This window comes from Schistocerca nitens, chromosome 4 (assembly GCF_023898315.1).
Source record: "Schistocerca nitens isolate TAMUIC-IGC-003100 chromosome 4, iqSchNite1.1, whole genome shotgun sequence".
NCBI lineage: Eukaryota > Metazoa > Arthropoda > Insecta > Orthoptera > Acrididae > Schistocerca > Schistocerca nitens.
This window is the reverse complement of record NC_064617.1, coordinates 173222649-173235873: the sequence shown is the minus strand read 5'-3', so window position 1 is coordinate 173235873 and position 13225 is coordinate 173222649. Positions and strand designations below refer to the sequence as shown.

At 37.3% G+C, this 13225-nt stretch overlaps 1 protein-coding gene across 1 annotated transcript in view; it reads left to right on the top strand.

Annotated features, from left to right (window-relative positions):
* The window catches only part of LOC126252970 (pyridine nucleotide-disulfide oxidoreductase domain-containing protein 2-like), a 169989-nt gene that overhangs the window by 104258 nt on the left and 52506 nt on the right, over positions 1 to 13225 (top strand). Inside the window, exon 8 of the mRNA XM_049953991.1 lies at positions 7688 to 7844. Coding sequence (XP_049809948.1) covers positions 7688 to 7844 — 157 coding nt within the window. The remainder of the gene's footprint in view (positions 1 to 7687; positions 7845 to 13225) is intronic.

Here is a 13225-nt window from a genome sequence, read left to right as displayed (position 1 = left end):
ATGTAGTCTTTAGGCTTCCATGTGACTCATTTGTGGGTTAATATTTGTTCTGGCATTGTGTTGTCATTCTTATTGTCATATATTTATATTTTCTCTGGCCAAAACCCCCTACTTCACATGGTTGTCATGTTAGTTTCATTCTATTGCCACAGTTAAATATTTTGCTTGTGGTTTATATTTGTTTATGGGTGTAAGGGTTTCCATATTATAAACACTTGAAATAGGTGTGTCTGCCATCATGATCATGTCTCAGGTCAAGGTCAATGGGTGCTGTTGTGATCTTCAGGTTTGCTACCATTTCTTTACCTATGTTGAGGATTCCTTAGTAGGGATGGTGCTGCAGGTTATACCGCACAGAGAGTCTTTGACAGATGTGAAAATAATTGCAGGTGTGTCCTAGGGAAATGTGTTGAGATCTTTAATGTTCATGTTGGATATTAATGACAAGGTAGACAATAGTAATTTGTGTTTGCAAATGATGTAGTTATCTGTAATGAAGCAATCAGAAAAAAAACTGCAGTCAAATCTTAATAATGTTTCAAAGTGGTGCGTAGATTGGCAACTCACTTTAAGTGTATAATTGTATACTTCACAAAATGCAAAAATTTTAGTGTGCTATAATATAAGTCTATCTATAATTTTATTGACCTGTATTCTGCTCTTGGTATCTGCTTGTCCACACTGTCTGCTCCTGAGCCATTATATAGTACACTGATCAGTTTTTAAATGACAAATACAACACTGTACAAGTTAACTTGAAATCATTTCACATTTATTGGCACCAGTAATATTATGATAATCACCTTAATTTGCGGATTTATATAGTTTGCGTATTACAGGTCAGCACATCACTTCCACAACAAGTGATCTGACAGAGTGGCAACATTTTTACATTCCATTTTCACTATCGAATTATAACTAATAAACAACATGATATTAGTTTCAGTATTTAGTCATTACACATAGTAGCTGTTCACTTTGTATATCTGGACAGAAATTATCTTGTAACATGAAGTTTAGAATTTGATAGCTAATTGTATACTGGACCTCAACATATTTGTACATTTTGACTGATAGTGGCCAAGATGTTGGCACATAGGCCTCTTAATACAGACTCTTCACACTTTAATGTGCAACTGACTGCAAGATTTTAATAATGTGAATGAGTACGACAGGCTGATTGAATCATTGTCCTGCTTAAGTACTCATAGATGTACATAAGAATAACAATCAAATTCTGCTGTTATATTTTTTATATCACCATGAAAGAGAGGAAAATCAGAGGACACAAATTATAGTAAGCAAAACAGCAGGTCTGTTTAACTATGAACTACATGATTAGAAAAAAGATACAGTTATAAGTTATTATTTACACTTCCATGTGGGTTGGCAGAGTTCATGAAATGTAACCAAAAAATGAAATTTTCCGAATTTAATAATTGTATCTGCAAACCATTGTGAAAAGTGTGGTAGACAGTATGTCCCATTTTACCAGCTGTTAGTGCGTCCACCACAGTAGCTGAGTGCACAGTGTGCTGGCTTGTCATGCCAGGGGGATGGGGGGGGGGGGGGGGGGGGGGAGGGAAAGAGCCAGGTTCAATTCCTGGCTGGGTTAGAGATTTTCTCGACTCAGGGACTGGGTGTTTGTGTCGTCTTCATCATGATCATTTCATCTTCATCTACATACAAGTCACCAAAGTGGCGTCACCTCAAAAGACTTGCACCAGGCGATCAGGTCTACCTGCCGGGAGGCCCTTGCCACACAACATTTCATTTCAGATGTTAGGGCTTTTTCCTGTTCCATTTGCACACAGACTGGGTGAAGAATGATCTTAAATGCCTCTTTGTATGCTGTAATTAGCCTAGTATTGTATTTGCTATACCTATGGGAGCAACACATAAGGGATTTTAATGTGTTCCTAGATTCTTGAAACTTTGTAAATAGGTTTTTGCAGGATAATTTGCAACTGTCTTCAAGTGCCTGCCAGTTTAGTTCTTTCAGCATCTTCAAGACACTTTCCCCTGGATCAAACAAACTTGTGACTCATTTGTGCTGCCCTCCTTGTATCCATTCAGTATTACAAAACTAATACTTTCTTTGGTACAAATGGGAATTTTTGGAATCGGAAAAATCTGGGCTACAAAGCTATGGAATTGAATTTCAAAAATAACCATTAATTATGATCAAAGTATTCTGCAACGTGAGTATTTTAAATGTGAGTAGTTTCTCAAATAAAATGGTTTTGGAAAAAGTAAAATGTTTATGGACAAGTGGAGAATGAGGGCTTTCAGATGAGCCATATAAACAAACAGCTATATGTTCACTGACCTCCACATGATCCTTACAAATCTTAAATTATGAACATTTGGCCCAGAGAACAGTGTCACAGAACTGCTGAGAAACCTGAACTGGCAGATGCTTAAATACAGATCCTGAGAAAACCTGCTTACAAAGTTACAAGTAAATGTATTACATGAGAAATATAGAAATATATCAGATCACTCTTCATTATTCCAGAGACCTTTTCACATCTCAAACATCAGTGCTGAGGTTCTACCACCTCGGTAGTGCTGTTTGAGTTTTGGGGGAATACCAAGTGGGCTGAGGTGTCACCAGGAATTTGCACTGAGGAGGGATTTGTACTAGTGTAGTCTGTGCAATTATGCAAAGCCACTGTGCAAGGGTGGCATAACAATTAGCACATCTACCTAGTGCGCAGGAGACCCAACTTTGAATCCTGGCCTTTGTACAAATTTTTGTTTGTTACTTCATACTGCATTTATACATCATACAAATGTATTACATCCCCTATTATTGCTCCCATAGTTGCTGCAAAGACAAGTTAGACTAGTTACTCTGTGCACAGAGCCATTTAAATAACCATTTTTCCTGTGCTCCTACAGTATTCCCCTGTAAATACATGTGTATGCAGAGTCAAATTCGTTGTCATCTGGCAGCTCTGAACCAATGCAACCATAATTAAATTTTCTTCTCAGATTGTGCCGGCACAGCTTGCGAGACTTCATTACTGCTGCAGTTGTGCTTGTGCTCAAATATTATCAGCTTCAAACAGTTCACAGTTTTATATAGATGAATATGAAATACTTCTTCTCTCAATGGTAACAAGGGATATTGCTTGCCCATGCACCTTGATATCAGACATCAGATTGATGACATTTTTGACTGTTCTTTAGTCATATTGTTCTGTTATGATGTCATTTGGCATTGTCACAGCATGTGCATTTATTTGGTGGTGCTCCACATTACTCCAAAACCAGGAAGCTCCTTGTAAAGGCTACACAATGCCCACACAGCACAGTAACTCATGGTAATACTGCGACTGCCATCCCAGCTTGAAGGCTCACTCTGTGGGAGTGATATGTTACCCCATACTCCATACATGAATGGAATAGAAAGTAAACATAACATAACAAAATATTATGTGAAAAAAAATTACTTCTTCAAGATAATACGTAGGAACACTATATCTGTATGGGTTACTAATAGAGAGTAGTAAACAAAAGCACTTTGCTGTGGATAGAGTAAAATCCCTATACTGGGCATTAAAATGTTACGAGCCCATAACAACAATATTCCATGTGTAGACAGAGTTATCTATTGTAAACAGTCTTCACGGGTTTGCCACTGGATGATGTGCAAATGCCAAAATATTTCCTTGGAGCAACTGTCCAACATCTTCAGGTTGTTGTACCTTGCTGGTGGCTGTATATAGAACACGTGCACGAAGAATGCACAGGCGCGGAAATCATGCATGTGCAATGATCTGCAGATAGATGGCGCCATATTCAAATGCCCTCACAGAGTAGTCCTCCTGCGCTGTGTGTGCTGTACTACACTATGTTAACCAACACTGCAGCCAGATGTCTTCCATGCCTGTGCATTCTTCATGCTTGTGTTCTATGTTCAGAGCGTCAACATGTGGATACCGTTGGTTGTACCTACCCACCAGCAAGGTACAATCACCTGAAGATGTTGGACAGTTGCTCCAAGGAAATATTGTGGAATTTACACAACATTATCCAATGGTAAACCTGTGAAGACTATTTGCAACATATCCACTGTGGAAGCTTGAATAGTCACAGAGTAGTTTATTGTTTCAAACATAACATTTTTTTTAATAAACCCTGTAAATATTTCATGATGGCATTGATATGTACAATTTGTGCAATTACCTTTATTTCAACGAAGCCAAACTTTATGCCTGTGGGAGGCCACAGATTTTTTCCAACATGATGGGTGAAGAGTGTCAAATGTATACCAGTACCACTAATGCTGGAAGATCAGAGGAAGATGCAAATGATAGTTGCCCTGATTCCAGATGGTAGTGGCATCCAGATTCACATCCAGCCCATAGCAATAGACATGCAGTGACTGCTGATTGCATCATGATCATATCACAAATTAACATTAATGTTGTGCACAATTTCACATTTGTAAAAACCAGCTACCATTTTCTGGAAGCTGTGCTATGAAACAGGGTGTCATTTACGAGACTTCCTCTTACCCCTCTTCACCAAACAGCATGTTTCTAATAATGTAGTGACTGTTGCAAGTTGAGGAGTGAATTAATAATGAGAGACAATTCTCATATGACATCATCGACAGTTGTTTGTGAATGTCACTTTGCCAGTCATCAACACATAGGATCAATTGTGGTCATCATACTGTTACGTGAGGAGCCATAAAAAACTATGACTGTACATTTCTGATGGTTAACAAAGCAGGATACATTCTGATCATTATCCAGTCCATTTGTTACCATTACTATATAAAGCCCACTAGAACAAAGCTTGTACATACACTGTGCAGATTGTACCATGCACATTCCAAGTGTTTTTGATTTTGCCAGTGCTTCAACTACTCACATTTCCATAATAACATCATAATGAATGCACGATGTCAGAGTATATGCTTAATAAATTGTGAGATATATTCTACTAACTTCATTCACTGCTCTGGCAGATTGCAGTGGTGTATTGAACATCATGATTTGGGTCAAGAGTAGAGTGGCCAAGGAGAAGGCAGAAAAAGAATCACTCTTCTAACAAAGTCTGGGTAATAGCTGGTGTGTGAGAGAATGCAGAACACGTTACAATGCTCAAAATATAATGAACATAACAGTAAAGGTAAAGCAGACTTATAGTATGTTCAGTTAACACAATCATTATGATTCCTGAAGTTTTCCTGGCATAATGAGTATTCTATGGGATTTCATTGTTGCAGCTGGATGATGTCAATATCTTGCCACGACATTTTGGCTGAATGTAATAGCACAACCATTCCAAGAAAATCACTGCATATCTTTTTTGTGCAGTTGATAACAGGGAAATTAAGGACTTGTGGCCTATAATTTCCATGATGCAATGCCCTCTAGTTAATTTTGTTTGACAATGCCTGTCCTCACACTGATGAGGCACTGGACAGTGACAACGAGTAGAGTAACCAGCAAATTTTACAGATTTCTTAGAACATTTATGTTATATTCTGCATTCTATGGTGAAAACTTTGGGACCTGCAAATCTCATTGAGAAATGAGTGAGACAGATACTTACAAAAGTTCTGAGCTGTCTTGTGGAGATCACTCCAAATGGATGCAAATTATAAGAGGATACTTCTAAAAGTAAAGAACATTTACTTTTCCAGACATTTTTACTCAAAATAATGTAAAAATCTTATTTTACACCACTTTTTTGTATCTTAGTAGTTTTTCTACATAGTCATCACTCATATTTAAACATCTGTCATTGTCCCCCACAACCTTTCCTATGGCTTCTGCATACCCATTTGCTACCAGGTTGTTGAACCAGTCACTGGCATCCTCTCTCAGTTTCTGGTCATTTCCATAGTGCTTAACACCCAAAAAATCCTTCCATTTAGAAAAAGATAGTAATCACTGAGGACTAAGGCAGGGCTATAATATGGATGTTTGGAAACTTCCGACTTAAACCATTGAAGCAAATCCTTCATCAATGCATCAGAATGTGGGTGAATATTATCATGAAGAAGCACGATGCTGTTGGACAACACTTCAAGCTCTTTGTTTTGAACAATTTGGCATATTCAGTGAAATATCTGATGCTATGCCACTGCATTTATGATCTTTCCTCTGAGCATAAATTTGACGAGTAGGCTGCCCTTCTGATACCAAAACACTTTGGCCCTAACCTTTTCCATGCTCTTAATTTGTTTGGCTTCTTTTGCTTTTCTCTGTGGTCATGAATGATGTCATCTTGTTCACTGGCACTTTGTTTCTGAACTTTTGTGCAAAATACTGATCCTGTCTCCAATAACAATGTGAGTCAATAACTCCTCACCACCCTTGTCATGCTTAATAAGAAAAGTCAGCACTGCTCCCATTCAACACTTTTAAAGTTCATCTTTCAAAAGTTGTGGAACCAACATGATCCACACTTTTTGACAGCCCAAATAATGAGTACAATTTGGTAGAGAACTGATAATGAAATTTCAGGAAAGCACATATTCTGTTTATCAATACAGAATCATCTGTCCTATTTAACTTCTTTTTCAGTCCTTGACATGGGTTTGTCGGTCAAAACTGAAGGTTGGCCTGACTGTTTTTCATCATGAATATTCATTTGTATGTAATTAAATCTGATGTATCATTTTCAAACTGAAGCATCAGTCATCATATTTCATAAATTTCAGTTTTCTGCACGTAAATTCGATAGAGTGAACCTTTTTAGCTTTCAGAAACCATACCACTATATAACTGGTGGGACTGTTATATCTGCCACACTTTTTAAAATCAAAGAAATAAAAAGTAAATAACCACTCCTAATCACTGTTAGCATCATACTGTTGCCATCTATTTGGAAGATCTGTGCTGTGACATAGTGGCAGGGGCTGTCGGAAGGGAGGGGGGGAATTGTGCAGCTCTTCAAATCAAATTGTTCTTAGTTTTAGAATGACCCTCATACTCTGTTGTCCATGATGGACAAACTAGCTGCCAATCTATTAGTACACATAAGATGATGCAATATCTACCTACATAGACACTTCACAAACCACTTTATGGTGTGCGTCAGAGGGCACCATGTAGCACTACCAGTTTTTTCCTTACCTATTACACTTGTAAACAGATTGAGAGAAAAATGACTGTCTATATGCCTCCTTATGAGCCATCTCTTATCTTGTCTTCATACTCCTTATGCAAAATGTTCTTTGGTGACGGTAGAATCATTCTGCAGACAGCTGTGAAGACCAGTTCACTAAATTATTCCCCTTCATCATATTGTTTCTATTTTTTGTTGTGCTGTATATATTAATGGCTGGGTGTTTCTGTATCATGTAAATAATGCAATGTTTGCAAGATGTTGGTACTGTCTTTTTAGTGTCTCAGTTACATGATAATAAAAACTACACAACATGAGTCAATATCTCAGCAATTGTCAGGCAATCTGTTTTGGTAGTTTCTGGCAAAACTTGTACAGACATAATAATTTCATGTATATTTGTAGGTATTAAAATTTTGAACAAAAGACATGAAAGCACTCTATGATTCGTAAAATTGGTAACTTACATCTTATTAATGCAACACTAAGAATCATGTAATATCTCAAGTGTAATTTTTTAAAAATATTACATATCTTAATGTTTCTGTTTATCAGTGATGTCATACACTGAAATGTGTCTGTATTGTTGTAGTGGCCCTCAGTCAATTGCCAGAGTTTATCTCAGATCCCAGCACAATTGGAAATAAGCCAATGCCGTTCCACAGATGCACAATTAATCTTAACTGTGAAAATGTGGACGTTCTCACGAAAGCATATGAAGCAGCAACAAAAGGAAAAATTTCAGAGAGGTTAGCACTGTACCAAAATAATACAAACAAGTTATTTGCTTTAGATTCAGTATTAATACTAACCCTCATAAGTGTGGTTGTGCACATTAAATGTAAATTGGAGAATACAAACTGTGTAGATTTACTAATTTTTTGAGAATGCAGGCTTTCCTGGCAAATTTCACTAATGCAATCTTCTTGAGTTATCAGCTAAGTTGCTATGTTGTCTTGTAGCACTGCTTCAAGTTGCCTGAAGGTGACCTAGGAACAAGGAAGCATTTAGCAGCAGAGAGCCACAGTGGAAGAAGACTGTTATAAGTTATAAGCTATCAGAGAAATTCCTTTTTCAGATATAGAAAAACTCAACTTACACATTTATACATACACAGCTCATGCATATGTGTGTGTGTGTGTGTGTGTGTGTGTGTGTGTGTGTGTGTCAGTGTGCGATTTGCAGGGGGGGGATGTGGGGGATTTTCCCCCCCTCTGCATCAGACCATCCCCTCCTCTGGTTTTAGTTTATGCATCCCAACCTGGGATGTTTATTTCCCACGCACTGGAGTAAAACTTTACACATAATTTAAATTTGTGGAGCCGAATACTGAAAGTTTTTAGTAAGTCTTACTATTAATACTATTAATGTGTTTCCGTTTTCTAACATCAGAATAAGTACAGCTTTTCACAAATGTGCCTCTACTTTTTGAATTCCTCTCGTATACCTGTATGTAGATGATTTTGTAAATAAGCTTTACCTATAATGTGCTTTTAAAGATATAACAAGGGATCACTTTTCTGATAGTGCATACGCGTGTATAGTGAGTTTTGGCATTAACATCTATTTATAAATAGCTGTTTAAACATGCGTAATGCCACGGTCCAAGCTAGTAACATATATAATTCTACTAACCCCCTAAGACATCCCCCCCCCCCCCCCCCCACTGGTAAAAGCACAAATCGCACCCTGGTGTGTGTGTGTTTGTTTGTTTGTTTGTTTTTCCTACATCTGAAGAAGGACTTTCTCTGACTTGTTGAAACATTACTTTCAGAAGACATTGCCTCTCATCTAACTCAAAAAGATTTCATTTTCGTTATCATTCAATTAGGCTACAGAGACATATACACATAACTACATGCACAACTATGTTTCAGTTTCACTCCCCAAAATTTTTCAACTCGCTTTTGAATGTACAAGTACACATTCTATTAGTATAAAAATTAATTGTCTGTGAAATCTCAATGTTAATTTCATGTTTAATGTAGTTTTTAAATGACATTGTCCTTCTGTTGTGTTTCCAGTTGACATTTTCACTATTCTGTAATCTCAGTGATTATTTGTGTAAATTTAAAGTAGCACTACATTGCCTACATGTTTCTTAGTTCCCCAAGTAAATTGTTTGTATTCTCTGTATGTGAAGTTACTATATTCATCAATGAACAATTTTGTGTACATTTTTTAAATGGCAGTCCATTGCCTATTTTTTTTTTCTCCCAACTACATATTTGTTAAGAAAAATGACTTGTCCTATATCATGTGTACTTTGTACAATATGTGATCCACAGGATAAATAAATAAATACAAATACAATACACTGGGCAATTCATGATATTCACAGCATGTATGATTACCTTGTTCTATTTGTGCAATTTAATTTATGCCCAAAAATGGAAGGTTTCCTCTTTTACTGCCTGCAAACAAGTTATTTAAATTATCTATCCTCATGTTTAGCTTTTTCTGGAATTTCTTTGTTGTATGCTCCTTTAGTTCTAAATTGGCATTTTTGCTCCAAAACTCTTCTCTTTTATGTTTGTAAACAATGTCAAATCATAATACAGCCATATTTTGCTTGATTGTTTTGATAATTAAGATTTTTAATCTTTTAGTTTCATATTTAGCTTTTTTAGAATCTTATTTTCAGATCATTCTTTCTGCAGTAAAACCTGTGGTGTTTCCATAAATTCCTATTAATAATGGAAATACATGTTATGAAGAAGAAAGAACATGATTACTTACTCAGTGGTCAGAATGAATTCTGTTGGAAGTCTTATTTATGGTCTACATTAAATTGGTTCACTAGTTGATGAAATACGCTGCCAGGTGGATATATACATAAATATGAAATGAGAAAGTCATTTGGTGGTGACTGGTCCTTGTCAACATTGATTCTCTGGGTGTACTGAAAACAACTTATATCAAAAATGTATAGGGTGACACAGAATGAATCTTTCACTCTGCAGCAGAGCATATGCTGTTTTTAAACTTACAAGCAGACCAGAATTGGGTGCTGCACTGGGACTCAAACCCAAAACCCTGCCCATTATGTGCAACACCTCCACTGATTGAGCAATCAAAGTATAATCCATGACCTGCCCTCATAGCCTCACCTCCACCAGCAACCTCACCCGCCCTCCAAACCCACAGGAACTCCCTTGCATCCTTTGACATAAATTATAGAAAAATTGAATTACTGCAAGAACAATGCCCACCTACTGAGTATAAATTTACTTTTTGAGTGTGATCACTATGCATGATGGTCTTTTGTCCTGGTAATAGGTATTTAAATTTCTTAAACATCCAGACTATTGCTAATATCTCTTTTTTGAGTTATGCTATAATTCCTTTCAGTATGTGTGAGCATACGGCTTGCAAATGCTATAGGTTATTGTTCCACTACAACACCGATAGTGTTCTTCATACAGTTGGGCCCCAAGGCCATAATCTGAGGCATATGTCATGAGATGAAACAGTTGGCTACTATCAGAATGCACCAGTAATTTTGCTGACACCAAACTGTCCCTGACAGCTAAGAAATTGGCTGTGCATTCTTTTGTCCATCACCACACTGAATATTGTTTCAATTAACTTTGCCATATGTGGCACATTTAGAACTGATTTATTAAAAAAAATTTTGTAAAATTCTGCCATCCTTAAATATTCTCAGTTGTTGTTCATTGGATGGTTCCAAACACGTGCGAGTTCTATCTCTCTTACTTGGGTCTGGTCTTATTCCTTCTCTATTTATCAACTGTCCTAAAAATTTAACGTCGGTCCTACTGAATAGAGATTTGGAAAATTTCAGTGTATTTTCCAGTGAATATAACAAGATATGAGTTTATCCAATAAGTAAATGCGATCTTCCCAGATTTATGTTATCATCATTATGTCTTCTACGTATACCAAGATATTGTATTTCAGATCATCTCCAATTGCCTTATCACGAACGCTTATGAAGACCAATACTAAGATGTTCAGTCCAAACAGTAGAACCCTGAACTGATAAGCTCTACCCTCAAACAGAATTGTTGTATATTTGTCTAACATCTTGCATACTCCAATTTACCAATATCTTAATGTTAAATCCATAGTACTAATGTACTTCGCCCCTGCAAACCTTGTCAACAACTCATCTATCATGGGCAGTCTGTCTCTTTCTGGTCTTGGTACTCTACTTAATGTTCTTGGGTCAAGTGCTAGTCTGCTGTTCAACTGGTTTCTTAAAGACAACCAGTGAGTTATTATAACAACTGTTAGATATTTCTATTATGTCCCAATCTATGATCCTATTAATTCAGTGTGCAATTTGCAGGGGGGGATGGGGGGGATTCCCCCCCCCTCCCATCCATTCATTGCTATTATATGGTTTTGACCCCAATTATTCCCTCACTCTAGGATTCCCTTTCAAAATCAATAAGAGACTTGCAATCATCCACCCTCAACATACCCACTGTGCTTCATTTCCTGATAAACAGCTGACCACAAATCTAATTTTGTTGTGGCCCAACCATGTACTGGCTAACATGCCTTGAGGAATAACACAGGATGTATATCTCCACGTGGTGTAAATTCAGCAAATTTATGGTTGATTCTTTTACTAAGTGTTGACATCACACACACTATTGTGTTCATTGCTCTTAATTGATTCCTCCTACCTACTCTTTTTTTTCTGGTTGTAGACAGTATTGAGTGGATGTATCATCACATTGGTCAATAAATGTGGGAATTACCCTGAAATCTTCTAAATGTCACTTCAGTGGGATTAAAATTAAATTTTGGGACATATGATAAATAGGGAAGGAATAAGACCAGATCCATCTAAGTTAGATGTGACTGCTAAATGTCAGGAACTATCCAACAAAAAACAATTGTGGGCATAGTTAGGGATGCAGAATTTTACAGAAAATTTTTAAACAAATCAGTTCTAAATGCACTGCATATGACAAAGCTATTGGAACAATATTCAGTGTGGTGATGGATGCAACAATGCGCAGCTCAGTTCTTAGCTGTCAGGGAAAATTTGGCATCAGCACCATTACTGGTGCACCCCAATTTCAGCCAACAATTTCATCTTGCAACAGATGCCGCAGATTACACCCTTGGGGCCCAATTGTACAATGAAACGTGATTGGGTATTGTTGCAGAAGACCAACCTGTAGCAGTTGCAAGCCATATACCCACACATGCTGAAAGGAATCATGACATAACTGAAAAAGAGGCATTAGCAGTAGCATCGGCAATTAAGAAGTTTAAATACCTATTAGCAGGACAAGAGACTATCATCCATAGTGATCATACACCATTAACACTTCTTTCAAAAAATAAGTTGCCACACTGTAGGCTCAGTAGGTGGGCATAGTTGTTGCAGGAATTTAATTTTTCTATAAGTAAAGTCAAAGGCAATGAAAATATAGCACTGAATGTGTTGTCTCAGCTTCCAATAGGTTTATGGCCACAAGAAGATGTCAGGGGACTTCACAATACATTTTTTTTAAAAACAAACAGTTTAGATACAGCTGTTATAAATTTATGTCATATCTTGCACCTAGAACAACATGAGGATCAAGCACTTCTTAAACACATTCAATGGTTAGGAAATAGGATCAGTGAATTAAACACCAGATGGAAGCTCCACAGAGGGATACTGTTCCACAAAAGTCACTTTTCGAGTAACAGGTTGCTATGTACTGAATTAATAACATGGCACATACATCTAGGATATGGCTACTTTGACCCTAAGAAATGTACCATGCACATTAGAAAATATTATTACTTTCAAATGTGCACTGACAAGTTAAAAATTATACGACAGTTTGAGACATGTCACAATGTGAAAATACAGATGATGAAACTATACACCTTATGCAGTAGCCACCAGAAAGATCGCGGGAGGCGCACATCAGCACGGCGCGTCACGGACGGTAGTTGCCGCAAGTAGACTCCCGTCCACCAGAGGGCACGCGAGAATTCGGACGCGACCTCTGCCGGCGTAACAACAACAACAACAACAACAACAACAACAACTCAGGCAGCACGGGCCGTGCCCGGTCAGTTAACATCGAGCATGCCTAGGGCACAGTCCCGGTCTATGCCAAGTGAAGTGCGACGTAAACGTGAACAGTGTTATTAC